The following is a 20552-nucleotide window of genomic DNA, read 5'->3' as shown; positions in this document are numbered from 1 at the left end:
GATGCAATGTTTCCAAAAAATCAGAATCAGAGAAATACTATTGGTGGAGACAGCCAGTTACAAACCTCCAACTGCCTATTCATTTTCTGTGCCTTTTTACCTGTTATTGAACACTTAATACCAGTGAGTATTTTAAAGCAATTTCCAAACCTTACATTAAAAGACACGACTCCATGTAGATAAAATGTGAATGCTTGCTTAAAGGACAAGTCTGAGTTTCAAAATATGACATAAAATTCTCTGAGCAACAGTTTTTAGAAAAATTAACACATCACTGTTCTGGAGAACAATTATTTGTCTCTAAAGGGATAATGATACATTTCAAGCAATTCCTTTAGATTTCAAGTTTAAATAGATAATTGCCAATTGTTAAAAAGTTAAACAACTGATTTGAGTTTTCTAGGAAGGCTTAACAAGTCAAATTACTAATAATCTTACTCTAAGTAAAAATACACATCCAATTATTATCACATTAATAAAAATTAGAAATAGTTATACTAAAAGACAATTATATTAAACAAAATATATTTCCAAACCACTCAAAGGTTTTATGACTCAAAATGGCAAGGAAAAACCTTTATCAGGTAGTATTTAGATAACTTGAAGAAAAAAGAATGATGTAATATATGATTTTCTTTTAAATGCAGCACTAACAATTGATTTGGATAATAAGACTACAGGATAAACTGGAAGAACTGTAAGAAAGCTTAATAGGTCTAAGATCACACCAACTGAATGATATAAGTACTGTACCTGAAAGTTCTTTTTCCAAACAGCACATGCATCATTGGACCTAAAGGATACAACGAAAAGGAAGCCTCCTCCACCTGAATCCATCAGTTGAACTGCACAAGGATCTCCAAATGGAAGCTGGCACACACTTTCAGGAGTCCCATTTCGGAATGAAATCAGCTGATTCTTTTGAGTAAGGGCAATCAGAGACATTCTTAACTGGTTGTTGACCATCTCAGTTGCATACACACGCACACAAGTTAACACACTGCTATAAGCAGGAGGGATAATGTATGTATCACTTATTACTTCTTCATTTTCAAGGGAGTATACACAAAACTTGGTATTCCGAAATGCATAATCTGATTTTGAAGGCTTTTGGTTTGAAGAACATCTTGGTCCTAATAAAACCATACCTAGATTTTCAATTTCCCCTGCCCACTCAATAGAGGAAAAGTTAACAGACACAGTAACAACTTGGTGAGTTTTGGAAGAGATATAGAAGAATGTTTTGTCATATCTCCATAAAATTAAAGGGCCATTAAGGACCCTTACACCATCCAGCAACTCGTGGCCTAGTTGAAAACTCAAACGCTTTTCAAATGTATTGGTACTGTGAAGAAATAGTAGAAGATATTTGAAAACGTTATTCTTTTTATTGCATTGTATCACAATATGAGGGAGGTTAATTCCATTTCTGAAATCTGACACACAGTCGCAACACACAATTTTTAAATCAGAGTTTTCTTCTTTTATGCTAAAGAATCCAGTGGATTTCTGAACAAATGCTCTTGTACCTCTGTCAAATACCATTCTTCTGACATGTAATATGGGTATTTTTGCAGGTCCTTTATCTGCAAAATTTCCTTTAGACAATCGAAAAACAAGGACTTCCCCATTATAACACAAGAGCCTTTCTTGTTCGTTAGATGACATTGCTTGTTTGCTAGTCATTCCACAATACGAAGTCTTTGTGTTGGTACAATTTTCGAATGCAAATTGATTCCAGTGGATGCTTTTAAACCTAAAATTAAAATGAGAAAAAGTGCCATCAAGTAGGCAGCGTTGAAAAGAAAACACACGTTTCTGTTAAACAAGTATCATAATGATAAATATTATTAAGTTCACATTTTTCAGCTTTTTATGTTATCTTAGCAATGTCACGCTTATCAAAAAACATATCCCAAATGTTATTTCTGTACAGCCTTAAAAAACACAGTTTGCAAAGAATGCAAAGAACCACATCAAAAAGATAACTAAATATGTTAGCAGCATCTATTAAAAGCTGTAGTGCTCTATTCAGTGACTGTAGACATCTTTCTGGCTCAGGGAATTTCTTAAGGGTTCCATTTCTGTCTCTCTTTCAAATCTACCAACCTAATCTGGTTTCCTGATTTTCTGACCCGTTGCCTCAAACTGGGTTTCTTCCTCTCGGCTTAGCCCCTTTACAATGACAATTCAGTCAGTCAATGATTCAAATTAGACTGCTCCCACAGCCCGGGCGCTTGGGCTCCTGCTTCCCTGAGACAGGGGGTCACAAAGACTCTATAGCCAAAATGAAAGCCCAGAAAGAAAAACAGGAGATGCTATAACATGGTTTAAAAAAATCTCCATAGGAGTAATAGAAATAAATCTTAAACCTCACTTGGCAAAAACCATGCAGTTTTATGACCTAAGGAAGTCACTATTCTTATTCAAAGTAGAAAAAAATAGAGGATTAGTAATACTGCTGTCAATTATTCATGCTTATTATATGCCAAGTACAATATATGTTATTTCATTTAATGCTTATAATTATTCTTTTAAAGTAAGTATTCTTATTATGTCATCTTTTAAATGAGAAAACCTTATTTTAACGGAGGTCAGAAAATTTTGCAAGGTTACAACACTAATGAGCAATGGCACTTGATTGGGAAGAGGGGCCCTCTGATTCCTGAGCCTACATTTTTAACTACCACACTGTCCTGGCATGCTTTCTCTTACTCTAAACATTGGTTATAAGAAAGGCAACTTTAGAAAATTAATACGGTAAAATAAAGAACAAAGGAACAAACCCTACATTGAACACATACATATAAGAAAAAGATGTTGAGCTCTCTTTATTCAGTGGCTATATATGCTGAGACACTCCTTTTAACAGTTACTGAATGCTTAGCACATGCTAAGCAGAATTGCACATGGTTAGAGAGCCATGTGAATGCTGGGCCCGCCTTTTACTAGATGTGTGACTTTGGGCAAGCTACTTAACCCCTTTGTGCCTCACATCTACATCTATATAATGGGGTGTAGTAACAGTATCTACCTCACAAAGTATTGGAATTAACTAATATAACCCACTTGAAATAAAACATGGTACATAGAAAGTGCTCAATAAAGGTGAGCTACTATCATCATCATGGCCAGCTCTGGTTTACATAGTACCTACCCTTACAAAGTTCAGAAGAATAGTTGCATACTTAATGGTTTGTGAATGCTGAAAGGTCCCTCTCCACTATAAATAACTCTAACTCATTCTTTCTCTTTTCTCCTACTTGTGGATCATTTACACCAGGAATTCAACTATTTCAGAAATAAATGAAAACTAGGTCATTTATGAGTAATACTGTTTTCCTCTGCTGAATGAGAAGCAAACTCCAAAGGCTTAGGTTTTGTTCTTTCATTATAAGTCTACTCCAATAGTCCAATTAGAAAAAAGTATCACTGAACCATAATCTACAAATTTAACTTAATGTAGCTTGCATTTTATAGAAATGACTTTGATTTAGAGGCAATTCTACTTAAAAGCAGACTAGATTAGTCAGCATTTACTTTCAAATTGGAGATGCCACACCTTATTGTCTAATTTCCAAATATATCACTTGTGGTTTTAAAATTACGTTCACAAATTCTTTAAAACTCCTTCCATCAATAAGTGGCACTTAATTCTCCTCTCCTTGAGTGAGGGCTGGTCATTATGACTTGCTTCTAGCTGTAGGGGGAAGAGGGAGAATCTTCCTCTGCCCTTTTCCTTAAGGTTCTTATGGCTGGCCAAATAATCAACAAGACAGGTTAGCAGTAGAAAATAATACCAAGTTTAATAACATGTATACATGGGAGAAGCTCAGAAATGAGCAACTCGTCCCTCTGTCTAAGCTGCTTGCTTAAGTATTGCAGCTAAAGGCGAGGAGCGTGTTGGGGGTGGGTAGTGGCCTGGGACTTCAGAGGGCAGGAGGACAATTCTTTTCGGGGTCATCTATAGATAATGTGGTCAGGGAGAGACAGAGTTTTTGATAAAAGGGGCTTGGTGCCCCTCCCATTGTAGCATCTATTTTACATTATCTTTACAGCCATCATGATAGAAGATCTGTTCCAGGAAGGAGCCACCATGTCAAATTCTTTAGCCAGTTAGTGGGGGAGGTCAAATGTCCCTCAGAGAAAACAATCAAGGTAAAGAGATATATTTCAGGGTGGCCAAATCTTGATCTCCCACATAGCCAATAGAATACAGCAGAAGTGATAGTGTGTGATTTCCAAGACTGGGTCATAGAGCACTGTGGCTTCCTCACTGACCTCTTCTTTGGATCACTTACACTGGAGAAAGCCACCTGCCATATCATCAAGACACTCAGGCAGCCCCATGAAGACGTACACACAAGGAGCTATGGCTTTCTGCCAAGAGTCAGCAAGGGACTGAAGACTTTTACCCACAGCCATGTGAGTGAGCCTTCTTGGGATCAGATCTTCCAGCTCCAGTTAAGCCTTTGGATGACTCAGCCCCTTGGAGAGATCCTCAGCCAGAACCATCCAGCTAAGCTGCTCCCAAATTCCTAATCCTCAGACATTTTGAGATAATAAATGTTTGTTGTTATAAACTGCTAAGTTTGGGAGTAACTTATTATACAGCAACAGATAAATACACTCCTCTATGGCATTTATTTTTTTCAATTAAATTGATGATATTGTTTTCAGAATTTCATGAAATCTATTACCTGAAGCAACTGGAGATACTGTATCATAATACAAACTAGCAAAAGTCACTGGCTTACCGGTTTGTTGCTAGGCAATTAATTTAATGCAAAGATCTGGGACAATAGGTATCACAGAGCAGTTTCAGCTTCATTAGCAAAGAAGGTAGGTAAATCAAAGGTGTGGCTTTTACTTATGCAACTATCTTTTACTTTAAAGGACACATATTAGTTTATTACATCAAAATGTATGAATAATAATTTATTTCAAATTTCCCACAGACATGTCAGGTCTCTTAGAAGATTTCTAAAAAAGGAAAACCATTAAAATGATATATTCTGAGGTAAAGATCTAAGAACTCATTGTCTTTTACTACCTGCTCACTTAAAGTTTTTCAGATTTCTTAATACTAAACACAACCAAAAATAACTTCTGTACAGAAAAGGATTTTGTTATTTTAATATTAAATGTCACAACTAACGTTTAATAAACACAATATTCTGGTTCACCAATATTCGAGTGTGATAGGAGCAAGGAGAATCTGATTGCTAAAAGGTCAATAGAATCTCACCCTTTACTAAAACTTAAGAGTATGTAGTGTTGCACCTTGACAAAGTTATGATTTCAGAAAATCAGGCCCCCTACATTCTGTTCTTTTAATGCTATCACCAAGTTCCTAAATTAGAAACATCTATTTTCCAACTCTCCGTTCCAATTGCCACTACCATAGTTCAGGCTTTCATCTCTCACTTAGGCTGAGATAAAAACTCAATTGGTCTTCCTTACTTTAGTCTCTCTTCCCTCCAATATATCAATTTATTTATGCTACCTCAGTATACTGTTCTAAAACACAAACTGTCCCCTAATTCAAAATCTTTGCATGCACCTTCCCCTCCCCGCCCCCCACACCTTCTCAATAGATCTACGATCCTTGAATTACTACCTGGAAAGATAGATGTCAAACACCATGTATTGAACATATGAATGACGTAGAGATAAAAGGTTGCAAATCATTGCTATAAGGCTTAGCATAGCATTCAAAGCTCTGTTATAATCCTAATCCAACATGCTTTTAGCATGAGCTCTAGGCAAAAAGTAAATTTATTCTCAGGGACTTAGACTCAAATAGATTTAAAAACATAAATGACTGTTCTTTGAAAGGTCATTATTTTTCATTTTTAAATACTATTGCAAAAACATGCACATTTTCAATATTATTTTAATGGACCACCTTCAGAGTTAAAAATTAGAAGCTATTAATATTAATTAATTTATTTATGAAGATAAATTTTTTTCCTCAAACTTTCTATAATCTCAAGGCTTACTGAATTCACATATCTTTGTATATTTGTTTTATTTTATATTGATGCAACATCTGTTTTAACAGTAAAAGTTCTTAGCATATATTTGTGGGAGATCAAGATTTGGCCACCCTGAAATCTATCTCTTTACCTTGGTTGTTTTCTCTAGGGACATTTGACCTCCCCCACTAACTGCCTAAAGAATTTGACATGGTAGCTCCTTCCTGGAACAGATCTATCATGATGGCTGTAAAGATAACATAGGGTAAATGTTACAATAGGAAAGGCACCAACAAGCCCCTCTTATCAGAAGTTCTGTCTCTCTGGCCACATTCTCTGGATGACCCTGCGAAGAGTTGCCAGACAATCATTTACATTTATAAGGGAAATCTCCATTTGTAAAGGTATCTCCCTCTCTGTTTGGAGAAGAGAGGGGGATGAGCTCATTTCTAGTGACTTATCAATGTGGAAGGTGAGGCCTTGAGCTGCATAATAACCTTATTCTTGTTTACTGTGCTTTAGTGGTAATCTCCTGTAACTGACTCCCCCCACCCCCAAAATCCTCCTTTGTCATTGGCTGAAAAGGATATTTAAGATGAGACTTTCTGCTATTGTGTTGAGAAACGCAGTGTCCCTGCTTTCTCCCATGTATACATGTTATTAAACTTGGTATTATTTTCTCCTGCTAACCTGTCTTGTTGATTATTTGGCCAGCCAGAAGAACCTTAAGGGAAAGTGCAGAGGGAGATTCTCCCTCTTCCCCCTACAGTTTTGCCGTAGTCGCCAGGAGCCACACTGGCTGGCAAGTTGCCTTCTCTGGCTTGAAGACCTGCCTTCTCCCTGGACTACTGCATACGATGAGATACGGGAACGCCTGACGAAAGCCGGCAAAAGGTAAGACTTCTTACCACGTCAGCCTCCCGGAATCTCTATCTGCGGAGTCCGGCAGAAGGAAGTGGTGAGAATTTTCTCTCTTTCTAAATTTAGATTGGCAGGAGAAAATATTGGGGAAACTAGTTTCTTGGGCTTTTAGTGACTCTTGGTTTAAATTTGGTAGCGTATTCTTGGTTTTGATCTTGATCCCTTTTCCTCCCAGAGTAGTCTCTGTCTTGTTCTGTGTCCTGAGAACTTGGCTTTGTGACCAGTGAGAATATTCTCCTTGGTCTCCACCATATGGAAGGTGCATTTACCGGGGTGCACCTTGGTGGCCAGTCGAGTAGACTGGGGTTCCGAACTGTCTCTGTCCGGCTGTGCCAAGTTCTCAGGGGAGTTTGTCATAAAAGGCCCAGTCCATAAGGGCTTTTGTCTTCTTTACCTTCGTTGCTTGTTAGTGCTGGAAAAATCCCATTCCTGTATCGCCTGCCCGGTGTCACAGATTAGCGGGTCTGTGACTGGAGGCGTCCCACACTATTGTGGGAGACCGGAGACACCATCCTTACCGCCTGTGCAACGAAGGTCTTTACTTTCTCTGAATATCTTTGGGAGTGAATTCTGTGGATCAGGGGGGCTACATAATCTGCGCCCTCACCAGGGACGCCTCTTGCGTCCATGGTAGATTTATTCTAAGCGTGGAAAGTTACCTCCGGGTCTTTCCTTAAAAAGCCTTATTGGTTCGAGTCACTATTGGAATAAATATACAAATGAAGATCCTACTCGCCAACGGCCAGACGACGGATCCTTTGAATTGGGAAAACTTCTAAATTGGGGGAAAAAAATTTTTTTTGAGAGCTCTCACATAATTATTTATTTGGTACCTAAGAAAAGGCCAGAAAAAGGAAGGAAAAAATTTGACTAGCCTTAAGACCTTGACTCAGGTTACAATTGAATTGAGAACATGTAAAAGTGTAAGTGTTAATAAGATTATAAAGGTTGGCATGTTTGAGCTAATTTTATATAGAGGTTACATCAACTTTGCCTGAGTATCTTTTAAAATGTCTGACTGGGAATGCTTCCCTTGTCCAAAATTATAAGACCAAGACCTATTGATAAAAATTTTAATGATAACTATGTTTAAAGGTATAAGAGGTGATGAAATTTACATAAACTTTTGTACAAAAAATTGATGTTATTTCTATTACAGAACTGGTTAACAAAAATAGTAATTTAAATGATGGCTAATTTTATCTAATGTCTTATGAAGTCTTACAGGCAATCTAAATAATTATTGGGAACAAGTAAATAGTTGTGAAAAAGATAAACGTTGGATGAACTTTAAACAATAATTATGTGTTATGGTGGTTACAGCTTCCAAACTCTTTGTGGTGACTTTTAGAGTTTTGCTAAAATTTATGATAAAAAATTCTCTGAGTATCATCATTTCCAAATAAGATAAGATATTAGACATTGCTAAATGTACGTTTGTCTACTTTTGGCTTTTCATTACAGGAAAACTAAAAGGTGTTTTGGGTCTATTGGTAAACATGTGTTTTATTAAAAGATTGTACTATAAAGTAACATGTTTCTAGAAGTTATGAAGTGTTTATAAATTTTCCAAGCCACAAGATACTAATGTAAAAGAAAGTTTATAATTGTTTAGTTTTTACTTACAAATTAAGGTTTCTAAGGGTTAAAATTTCTAATTAATATATGTGATTGAAGCTACTAAATATTAAGAAAAATATGTCTGTGTACAAGGAAAGTAAGATGTATAAAGAAGGTGCAAAGAATGGAAATATTTTGTTTGGTTAAGAAAGATAAATTTGTCCTCAAGTACTAAAAGAAAAAAAAAAAAGACATGGGACAAATTCTGAATGTAAAAAAAAAGTTATAGAAGGTTTGTGGAAGAGGAATTCTGGAAAAAGAGTTTTTGTATGGTCAAGTTGGCTAAGATTGAAATGAATTTAATTAAGTAAATGAGTTTTAATAGCAGAAGTAAGCTGGTGCAAAATTGAAATTTCTCGTAAAAGGATAATTTGCTTAAACTTGATAAAGAGGTTATAAAAGATTTTTCTTTACCTTTGAGTAAGTCTACCTAAAAAAAAACCAAAAAACTGTTAAAATAATTTCCTGTGTTCAAGAGACTGAGGTCTCTCTATTAAGGCTTTTTGGACTATTAATGCTCTGTTTGCTTTGACTTTTTATATTTTTAACAAGCTCCCCAAAATTCGTATCTTAAATAAAGTCTTTATTTTTACTTTTTTCTTCGAGAATTTTCAAAGGGCCCTGAAACTTCTCAACGAAATTTGCTCTCTTCCTATAAGGAGGAAGACAAAAAAAATTTGCTCTCTTCCTATAAGGAAGAAGATACTAAACTTATTAGGCTGATTTAGTATGTTAAATTACATAGAAAACATTGTCAGACAAGTGATGATAAGCCTGCTTAGGTGGTATTATGTGGGTAAATGTTATTGATATAGGTGTTTTAAAATTGTATAATATTACTAAATTCTGATCTGTCCTGGTTATCAGCCATAATTCTGGTTATTATTATTTTAAAGTGTTGTATGTCACAAAATTAACCAAATTTCTTTGTCAATTGCCATTTTGAGGTCTTGTTTACAGACTTATTTCTTTGCTCTAATGCTTTGCAAAATGTTTCAACTTCAGAAAAATTCATGGAAAGGACTCTGACATTTACACTGAAGTACAGGCTTCTGATAAACTTTCTGATCATAAAACTGAACTGGGAAAAAAAAAATTACAGAAATCCGATGGAGAAACTGATAAGTTCATGAAGCTGCTAACAAAAAGATTGGGATCAAGAATGGATTACACAGGACTGAATGAACTGATTATAATTTTTATGATTTTTCATTTAAAGTATTGCTGAATTTTTAATGTTTTGTTTTTTCAGATTTAAGGAAAACTTTTTCTCTTTTCTCCTGAGCTAGCTATGACTTATAGCAATTTGGTAAATGATATTTTTGTAAGTAAAATTAAAATATTTATCTTTTTCTCTCTACCTGATCCCTCGAATTTAAAAACTCTTAGTAAGTGAGTATTGTTGTTTTCATGGCAATATAGTTATTTGCATAAGTTCAATAAGAATCTATTCTCCTTATAACAGGACACAATTGGAAACACTGTGTCTATTACCAAGGTTGTGACTGGAACATCATATTTGCAATATAACCATACAGCTTTTGAGGAATGAAGATTGGACTTTATGGAATAAAGCCACGTGGAAATATTGGCCTGGTACCTTTATGTTCCAAGCAGCACTTACCAGGATAAGTAAAGAATGTCACTTATCTGGCAGGTACAAGGAACCTCGAAATATTTTGGGGAAACCTCGGAAGAGAGGAATTCACCCAAATCTATAGGTATTGCAGGCAAACTCTGATGACAAAATCCTTGGCTTGGCTTTCCTGGCCTCGAGAGACCTTTAAAGTTCAATCTGAGATTCCTTATAAAAAGTTCCAACAAAGCAGATTTAAAAGAGCCTATGTGATCAATTGCTATTCTTGCTGTACTTATGTAAATAATTGGGCCAACTCTATTGGAACTAGACTTATTTTGCAAACTAGTTAGTTTTAATTTGGCTATCTTTGATAAAAATGAGGGTGATTTTAGAGAGAAAAATTATGTTTCAGTAAAAACTATAGTATACATTTGCGGATATTAGATCCCAGTTTTGTTAATTGTATTTTGAGGTTTTTGTTTTATATCTGTTGACGGGACTGGATCCTGATTTCTTCTAGTCTCCTAAAATATCTGGCTACAGATGTCCAAACTAACGTTTTTGATTTTTTCCATCATTTTCATTTGAAATCACTGAAAACTGAACCTGCCCTTTTTCCTGAAGCCTTACAAACTGAAGCTGATGGACTTGATACAAACTTAAGAGATTACTTGATGACATCATCAGAGACATTTTAAACTGCAAAAGATGCTTTGACGCTGACATCTAAAATTCTTCACTGGCTGTCCTCTGAACTCAAAAACTGCTTTACAACTTGCTCTAACCATTAACCTTGTTTTTCTTTCGTTTACACAGAAATGCTTCTTATTAAATACTTGATTGCTTACTTCCACAATATAGGTTTAACCTTGAGAGCCCACCTGCATCACCACCTTCTAAAATGAACTTAATTAAACTGATCTATTATCAGGACTAAGAAATGTGTTCAGTGAGATGAAACAATCTACCAACTCAGCTTCTGGACTATGAAACTTCTTTAAGTTTCAAAAAGACTGTGAAACTTTTAGTTTCAAAGGCGGGACTGTGGGAGATCAAGATTTGGCCACCCTGAAATCTATCTCTTTACCTTGGTTGTTTTCTCTAGGGACATTTGACCTCCCCCACTAACTGCCTAAAGAATTTGACATGGTAGCTCCTTCCTGGAACAGATCTATCATGATGGCTGTAAAGATAACATAGGGTAAATGTTACAATAGGAAAGGCACCAACAAGCCCCTCTTATCAGAAGTTCTGTCTCTCTGGCCACATTCTCTGGATGACCCTGCGAAGAGTTGCCAGACAATCATTTACATTTATAAGGGAAATCTCCATTTGTAAAGGTATCTCCCTCTCTGTTTGGAGAAGAGAGGGGGATGAGCTCATTTCTAGTGACTTATCAATGTGGAAGGTGAGGCCTTGAGCTGCATAATAACCTTACTCTTGTTTACTGTGCTTTAGTGGTAATCTCCTGTAACTGACTCCCCCCACCCCCAAAATCCTCCTTTGTCATTGGCTGAAAATGATATTTAAGAGGAGAATTTCTGCTATTGTGTTGAGAAACGCAGTGTCCCTGCTTTCTCCCATGTATACATGTTATTAAACTTGGTATTATTTTCTCCTGCTAACCTGTCTTGTTGATTATTTGGCCAGCCAGAAGAACCTTAAGGGAAAGGGCAGAGGGAGATTCTCCCTCTTCCCCCGACATATTCATAAAACAAACCTTTACGCCCATGGAATAAGTAGTAATTTTCTTTTTTTAGGTAGAAATAATATGGAAACAAGTGAAACTAAGGTTCAATTTAGGGGTTCTTAAACCAATATAAACAAGCCCTGATTAATCAAACCCTGATTATCAGGACACCAGGCTTACTATTCCAGCCTATTGGTCATTTGACTTATTACTTAGTATCCTTACAACAGTGGCTGCAGAAAACAACAGGTAACTCAAACTAGTTAAGTATTGCCTCCTGTTGCAGCTGTGGGGGTGAGAAATTTGGAAGCAGATTATTTATAAAACACTATATAATTAATCTGAGCTTTTCCTGATCTGTAATACCATACACCAAAGTTGACTGTATATATTTTATACATAAAATGAAAACAGATAATGTGAGTATACCAGAAAAACAATAATATATGCTAACGTAAATACAGTAGGTTGGCAATAAATCATAACCCTCATCCACCCTTCTCTACCAGCCTCTGACCAAATAAGCAATGCTCCCTTTAAATGCTAATAAATTAATTTGGGCATTATAAATTTCAGAACTCTTTAAATAAACTGCTGGTCTGGTTCAGGAAGATCCTAAAAGAGCACTATACTATCTGCAGATGAAATCTTAAAACAGTCTCTAAGAAACCATATCAACTGTGACCAACAGAAAGCATCTTTGGAAAAAAAGTAGACTCAGACACCCAACTGAAAATTTCACCTAATAATATTAAACATAATCCTATGAGCATAATACCAATAGATGTCCTTTTTTCAACATATAGGACATTGTTTACCTAAGTAAACAACTACAGAATAGGTCTGCTTTTTAAAAACTTTTTTCTACCTATATAACTAGAAGTCATTTGTTGGGGCCTACCCAGAATCAATCTCCCCTTTCCCTTTCCCGACAATACCTAGTGTAACTGAAATGTAGGCGAACGTGGGGGAATGGCGCCCCACTAAGAGAAATCAGGAAAAATTAAGGTAAATAAGGTTTTCTATGTCATCCTAAGGACTTCTAACTTTCTCTAAGCAATGATAAACCACCGAAAGATTTCAAAAATAGAATCACAGGATTTCTTCTGAATTATAAAGATCTTGGTGACAGTGTTGAAGATGGGGGTGAGGTGAGATTGGAGGCAGAGCCGTCAATTAAGAGATAATTATGAGTACTTAATTAAAGGGAGAGGTGACTTTGGAAGGCAACTGGCAGTAAGCAGAAATGCATATATCCAGCAATTTCATTTCTAGATATAAACCCAGAGAAATAACCCTACACAACGCACAAAGACATTGTCTAGAATGTTCACTGTGCTATTTGTAATAAAAAAATTGGTAAAAACTTCATTGACCACCAATAGAGGAATGAATAAATACTGATGGAATATCATACTATAGTTAAAAGGAATGAATTAGACCTATGTATATCGTCATGGCTAGATTTCAAAAATAAAATGAAAAAAATTAAGTTGCAGAAAAATGTATACTGCAGTATGTTATTTATCTAAATCAAAACACATAAAACAGCATTATACATTTTCTGTTTACCTACAATGGCTACATTTGAGGGCTTTCTCCGCACCAGGTATTGTTCTAAGCACTTTGGACTAACTCATTTATTCCTCATGACATCCTTATGCCATAGGCACTATTATCTCATTCTACAGATGAGGAAACTGAGGCATGGAGCCTAGGGATCTTCTCAAAGACCTACAGATAGGAAGTGACAGGGCAAGGATTCAAACCTAGGCAGTCTGGTCCAAAATAAAAAAAGGAAAGCTGTAAAGATTCATGCCAAATCCCTCATGACTGTTTACTCTGGAGAAGGGGATAGATATCAGGGCAAGGGAGTGGAGCCAGAGGGAGACTCTAGCTATACCTGAAATGTTACTTTTTTTAATACAAATAATTCAATAATTTTTATTCAAATAATTTTTAAACAATGTGTTCATTTTCCCCCACAAAAAATGTAAACATAAAGAAAAGTCTGGGGAGAAAGACGCTAAAGTGTCAATCATGGTTGACTACGGATGGTGGGAATATGGGGACTGTTCTTACAATTTCTTTGTAGTTTTCAGTATCTTTCAATTTTTAAAAAAAGGAGTACTATTGAATGCAAAACTACTTCCTTTCAATTTTTTAACCGACAACCATGAAATTTGTTCTAGTACGTTATAAATCTAAATCTTTCTCGACTTCGGCACTTATTGACCTTTTGCACTAGAGAATGGTCGTGGGCACTGTCCTGCGCATTGCAGGGTATTTAACAGTATCCTTGGCTTCTATTCACTAGATGCCAGGAGCAGGCCCCCTCCAAGTTGTGACAACCAAAAATGTCTCCAGACATTGCCAAATGTCCCCTGGGAGGCAAAATCGCCCACCCACTACCCCCCATTAGAGAACAACCACTTGAATTAAACTGCAAGATGCTTTACATCTCAACTTTATATAACTTTTAGTTTAAAGATTTCAAAGACATTCCTGGTTAAGTATCTCACACTGGAAGTGGGAAAGAGGCTGCAGGGGTGAGGAACCTTTCTAGCGAAATCCCCGAATATAGTAAGCACCTAAAGTCTAGTTATCATTCCATAGAATAACGGACACAAGCCCCGGGAAGCCCGCTTCCTTCCCGTTTTCCCTCAATGAGGGGGGGGGGGCAAGGAGAGCAAACCCAGTCCCGCCGCTCCCTCCGCGAAAGCCAGGGAAGAGAAGACGCGCCGACCCTACCTTAGCACGCGGGGCTCTGCGTCCGATAGCCGCCAAACTTCCGACGTCCCACGCACGCGCAGCGTCCCGCGGCTCCAAACCTCCCGCCTGCGCGCTGCATCCTGGGAGGCCGGGGCCGGAGGCGGCAAAGAGCGCAGAGAAGGCGGAGCCCGCCGAGCCTGCCAGGAGACGGTTGCCAAGAGAGGCTGAGAAGGCGGGGCCACCAGGGAACGTTGTGAAAGCGAAAAGCAGGCGGAGCTCTCTCACGCACCCGCGATCCCTTGGCGGGTGGGGCCGGGACGGGGACGGGTCTGCAGTGCAGGGGACGTCGGGAGGCGGGGCACAAACGAGAAGCGAATGGGAGGCCAGGCTGATGGCCTGGTCCCGCCTCCAGGCCCAGGCGGCCGCATCGGATTGGGCAGCGTGGCGACGCTTCCGCCCGCCTTCCGGTGTCACGCGACCGCCTCCACCTCCCGCCCTTCCTTTTCTACCTTGGGGCCGGCCGGGCCGGTGTTGAGTGAGGTGTTTGGACGGCAGCTGTGGAAGTGGCAACGGTGACCATGGCCGAGGTGAGAAGCCGACCGCACCGCTACCGGCAGCCCCCGCTCCTGGACCTGGAAGTCGCCTCTGAGGCCCAGGGGCCGCGCGCCTAGGTGCAGGCGGGCTGGTCTGAGGGGAAGCGGGATGGTGCGCTTGGTGTCTAAGCGTCTCTTCGTGTCTCCTTTCCAGTATCACTCCCAGAATAAAGCCAGGCTCATTTCTGAGATCCGACGGAGGTTCGAAGCTGAGTATGTGACAGGTGGGTACCGCGTTCTCGGCGTTGAGGCGGGTATGCGGTGAGTGTCCCCAACTTTGCTGGGGTGTTTGCGGGTGTCTCTGTGGGAGGCTTTAGGGACCATTTCGACCCTCACAGGGACGGTGCCCTGCACATTTCCAAGGTTTTCTTCTCCGTAACCTGCCATGCACGCTGCTCCGATTGGGCAGGTGATGCGGCCGTTGCTTCCTTTAAAGGGTTAATGTAAGTTGGAAATCGGTGAGTTTCTAGCATCTCGAGTTTATGGAACTTGGGGCACTTGTTAGGCCCACGGCACAGGTGACACTGTCCAGGCCACGGTTTCTCTACTGACCTTTCACCAGCAACAATGGAGAAAATGAACCTAGAAACTGCCGTAATACTATTCACGTGTACTTAATTGGGGATCCAAATTCCTTGGATATTTTGCCTAATTCCACTTCATACAACCCAGCATGCCACCCACGGAGTAGGCCCTCCAGTGCTGGAACAAGTTTTTGTCTTTTCGTCCCACACTGTACCTAGCAAAGTACCTGTGAGTCCAGAATCGATTTATTGGTTGAATATTTTGTGTCCAAATGTCACAGATACTTGACTTGTCCGACATTTAACTCATGATTTAATCCTTGTACAGTAGGTTTTTAAAACATGGAGGATAACTTATCATGAATATGGAATAAATATTCTAATCCTGGCCCTGCCACTTAATAGCTTACTTGTGTTTTCTGAGCTCTGTTTCCATAATTGTGAAATGAGACAATTAGGATTAAATGAAAGAGCATATGTCACACTGTCTGGCATGGGGTTAGCATATACTAGGCTCTCAATGAATATTTTGCCTTAATAGTCATTTTGCTTGCTGTGAAAGGAGTTAAGCTTCCATGTCTTGACTTCGGTGCTAAGCAGAGGTTCCCTGCAACTTTAGACTGCCCTAGATTATATGTCAGTTGATGACCCAGAACGAGTAAGGAAATCTATTCCAAATAACCTGGTCAGTAAATCTTTTCATCCCTCCCTGTCAATTTTCTTCACATCCCAGACTTTGCACCAGAGAGTTGCAAAAGCACTTAATTCACTTTTAGCCCAGAGATTTCATTTCTAATAATACAACTGGTTCCAGTAAAGAGATAATTCTAAAATTACTTTCTGTAGAAATGTAGCTCTTATAGCTACATGGTTTATAATATTTTAAAAAGTAACCCAGAACTTGACCTAATGAGCTAATGTCTCCCCAGTAGTCATTTACTTATGCCTAAGGGAGGAAGCAGAATATAGTCATAGAAATTTAGCAATAGACAAGATCTTAGAGGTCATCTTGGTCCAACCTTCTCATTTTTAAAATGAAGAAAGTAAGGTCTAGAGAGATTAAGTGGTTTGCTCAATATCCCTGGTGTTAGTGGCTAGGCCAGGACTGGTGCTCAGGTCTTCTGAATTTCACCATAGTAATCTTTTGGCAACACCATCATGTCGAATTAGATCACGTCACTCCCCAGCTTGAAATCCTTCAGCACCTTCCCACTGTGTTTAGAATAAAAATCCCAATTCTTCATGGTAGCCTACAGTGCAAGGCCACGCATACCCTAGCTCTTGCTCACCACTCCATCCTCATCTTTTATTACTCTCCTTGCTTAGTACAGATTTTACTATTGCCTACAGTAAGAAACGTATTATACGTTGCAATTTAGTACACACTCATGTGCACACACATAGTTCATTAAAGAATACTTATTCTGAAAACTATGACTCCCTGATGCAGTGACCCGCAAAATTGGCATCACAACCTACAAACGTGACCCAGTTTGAAAAACATAACCAGCCACACTGCCTCTTTTATGTTCTTCAAACAGACTGAGTCTGTTTCCATCTCGGGACCTTTCCACTATCTCTGCCTGGAAGGCTCTTGCCCAGGTAGTGTGCATGGCTAGGTCCTTATTTTCTTTTTCATCTTGGTTTAAATGTATCTGAGAAGCCTTTGCTGATTATTAAATAGCCTCCCTGTCTTCTTTGTTTTGTCTCCTTTTCAGCTCTTACCATAACCTGTAATTATCTCGTTCATTTGTTTACTTGCTTATTGTTCATAACTCCAGTAGAATGTTTAGGGGTCTGGGGCAACCTGTGGACATTGAGGGCAGAGTCTGACTTGCCTCAGTATATCTACCACAGTTCTCAGTACATACTCATTGAATGAATATAGCAATGCTTAAATACATACCTAGGGAGATTAGTCCAAGTCTGTAGTAAAAGCTGTCCTAACTGGCTCCCCTCCCCCACCAAAATCTGGCAAAGAACAGCCCTCAGACTGTTTCATAAGGACAAGAGTTATTTCAAAGTAAAGCACTGTATGGTATTAAGTATAGGGAGGGTTTTGTCCTTAAATATACACACTTGGGTATGTGTGAACGCACATGGGTGGGTTATCTGCACAGCTGTTGTAAATATTAATTTAACGCCGTGCATGGGAAAGGAAAATAAAAACCTTTGAAGACTTTCTCCCCTTAAAGTTTCAGTTGTTTCCTGAAATATAGCCTCAGGTAAGGGTAGAGTAGGAAAGTGGTAAAAAGGGTTTTTTGATTTGCCTGTGTTCTCTCTTTCAAGTTTACTTTTTAGAAGTTAACTCAGGTATTTAGAAATTAACTCAGGAACACCCACTTTCTTCTTTCATTTCACCCTTTCTATTGTCATTAACAGTATTTTGTTTCAGAAGAAGCTTAAGGCAGACTTAAGCAAACATGATTTTTTTAAAGGAAAATACTATTATCTGCAAGTATATCACTTTAAGCACTTGCTGTACTCCAAAAACTCTTTTGGAGGTAGGTTCTTGGGAATTCCAAGCACATTTTTGTTTCCGTAGGAATTATAGACAGATTCGTAGCTGGCAAAAAGGATAAAATACAAGTCCATAATTGTTTTATGCATTACTAATGGTGTTTTTTTCCTCATTGTTTCTGTGAGAAATTCCATACTGAGTCTCAAATGAGAAACATTTCCCATTATCTCTTCTTCCTTCTTGTGCCCAAGGCAAGAGGTTAATCCCTTGTGACAATAATTTATTCAGTTCCTCAAATACTCATTATGTGCTTAATTCTGGGAAGCAGTGTGTCAATTTTAGAGAAGAGCTGAAGAAGGATAGAGCCCCTTCCTAACTACTGGAATCTAGAGAAACGTTAAAACAGAGCTAACTATTAAAATTAAGGCAAGTTGTATCAGGAGTAATAAGATTGTTAAATCATTTCTGTAGGAGTCAAAGACAAGGAAAAATCACATCTGGTTGGGGTGACTGGGTTAGCATGGAGTTAGAAAAAACTTCATAGAAAAGGTGGTGTTTCTCATGAACTTTGGAAGATAGTAAAACTCGGCCAGATAGAGAATGTGATCCAGGTGGATCAAACGGTCTGAGCTGAGGCACTGAAGTGAGAAGGTGTGGGGCATGTTCAGGAAACCATAGGAAGTCTCCTTTGATGAGCCTTAAGGAGGGTAAGCTATTGGGAGGTTTGTGGGTCTTGTTATTTTAGGTTTGTTTTCTGACTTTAGAAGTATATGAATTCATTTAAATGAATTTGGATGATACCCAAAAAGTCTGAAGAATCTTCCATACACTCACCATCCAGAGATAGCTCTGCTAACAGTGGATGCATTTTTTCTGGTCTTTTGTTCTATACATTTAAAAAAACATTTAAAAGACAATTCTGTATGTAATTTTGTGTTACATTTTTTATTGACATCTTATTTCATATTTATGAAGTAAGCAACGTTTTGCATTACAATTTAATATTCAGTTCTATAAATAAAAGATAATTTTCTTTTATTTTAAATAGTCCCTTTTTGGACATTCCAGTTTTTTGTTAATACATTTTTTTGTGCAATAGTTCAGATTATTTCCTTAAGATTCATGTCTAGAAGAATTATTGGTTTTTAAGCGTGAATATTTTTGAGACACTTCACGTGTGCTAAACTTTCCTCTACAGAAGTCGCACGGAGATTCATTCCCACCAGCATGTATGAAAGTGTTAGTCTCACCAGAGCCTTACCCATATTTAGTGTCATGATTTCTTAACTGATGGTTGTTTTAGTTTGCATTTGATTACTAGTGACAGTAAACTTGTTTTCATTTGTTTATATCCATTTGTAGTAAAAAAAAATTTTTTTTCATTAGTAGGCTTTTAAAATTGGTTTGGGCTTTTCTTATTTATGTCACTTTCCCTTTTTTCATTTTTTGAATGTATTCAAAATTACCCTTTGTGGTTTCTTCCACTGCTGTTAAGTTAAATTAATTTTCTCTCATCCAATAATTTTTTCTAGTCTTTTAATTTTTGTTTTGGTTTATTTTTTAATTTTGAAATATCTTTTATGTACAAAATATATAAAACATGAATAAAATAAACACGCATGTACTCACTACTCATCCAAAGAAATAGAATTCCCTGTCATTCATATTGTCAAATATAACTGTAATTGATTCCTTTTTATAGCTCTGTAGTAGTTAATGGAATGAAAATACCAGTTGATGGATTTGGGGTTGTTTTTTAGGTTTTGCTATTATGTACAGTGCTGGTATTAACATTCTTATACGTATCTGGTGCCTGGACTTTCTCTAGGGCAGTGGTTCTCAAAGTTTGTCCAGGAACTGTAGTTCCTTGAAACCATTTCAAGGAGCTTGAGAGGTCAAAACTGTTTGCATAATAACACTAAAACATCATTTTTCTTTTCGCTGTCATTCTGTCACAAGCATACAGTGGCATTTTCCAGAGGTTACATGGCGAGTGATAATGTCATTGCTCTGATGGCTGATAGAATGTGTGCTTGTGTGTTCTCGTGTTTCAAAATTTTTCTCAGTTTTGGGGCCGGCCCGGTGGCACAGGCGGTTAAGTGTGCGCGCTCCACCTTGGCGGTGCCGGGTTCCCCAGTTCCGTTCCCCGGGGGCTCACCGACGCACTGCCATGCTGTGGCGGCGTCCCATAAAAAGTAGAGGAAAATGGGCGTGGATGTTAGCCCAGGGCCAGTCTTCCTCAGCAAAAAAAAGAGGAGGATTGGCAGATGTTAGCTCAGGGCCCATCGTCCTCACAAAAAAAAAAAAATTCTCAGTTTTAATACCTAACACAGTAACTATTGATAAATATAACCCATATAAGCAAAAAAACTATTTAGAGGCCTCAGTTATTTTTAAGAGTATAAAAGGGGTCCTGAGACCAAGAAGTTTGAGAACTGCTGCTCTAGAGTTTGTACCCAACAGTGAAATGGGTG

General features: G+C 38.1%; 2 protein-coding genes and 1 long non-coding RNA gene across 4 annotated transcripts in view; 2 read left to right on the top strand and 1 right to left on the bottom strand.

Moving 5' to 3' along the window:
• Positions 1-14681, bottom strand: part of FANCB (FA complementation group B) — a 29464-nt gene extending 14783 nt beyond the window's left edge. Inside the window, exons 1-2 of one of the 2 annotated variants that reach the window (XM_087426407.1) lie at positions 14540-14681; positions 754-1756 (exon numbers count right to left, since the gene is read on the bottom strand). In XM_087426407.1, the coding sequence (XP_087282533.1) occupies positions 754-1686 (933 nt within the window). In that variant the 5' untranslated portion in view covers positions 1687-1756; positions 14540-14681. The remainder of the gene's footprint in view (positions 1-753; positions 1757-14539) is intronic. The other variant, XM_087426408.1, reaches the window with a different exon arrangement.
• On the top strand, positions 8698-10580 carry LOC147912013 (uncharacterized). The gene is made up of 2 exons (XR_015550354.1): positions 8698-9828; positions 9985-10580. It is a non-coding gene; the product is annotated as an uncharacterized LOC147912013 (long non-coding RNA).
• A 310-nt stretch (positions 14682-14991) lies between the features above and the next one.
• Positions 14992-20552, top strand: part of MOSPD2 (motile sperm domain containing 2) — a 51053-nt gene continuing 45492 nt past the window's right edge. Inside the window, exons 1-2 of the mRNA XM_004435136.3 lie at positions 14992-15087; positions 15248-15317. Of these exons, the coding sequence (XP_004435193.2) occupies positions 15079-15087; positions 15248-15317 (79 nt within the window). The 5' untranslated portion in view covers positions 14992-15078. The remainder of the gene's footprint in view (positions 15088-15247; positions 15318-20552) is intronic.

The sequence above is a fragment of the Ceratotherium simum genome, chromosome X (genome assembly GCF_057802395.1).
Source record: "Ceratotherium simum simum isolate JZ-2026a chromosome X, ASM5780239v1, whole genome shotgun sequence".
Taxonomy (NCBI): domain Eukaryota; kingdom Metazoa; phylum Chordata; class Mammalia; order Perissodactyla; family Rhinocerotidae; genus Ceratotherium; species Ceratotherium simum.
The sequence above is the reverse complement of the archived record's forward strand: the minus strand, read 5'-3'. Positions and strand labels throughout refer to the sequence as shown.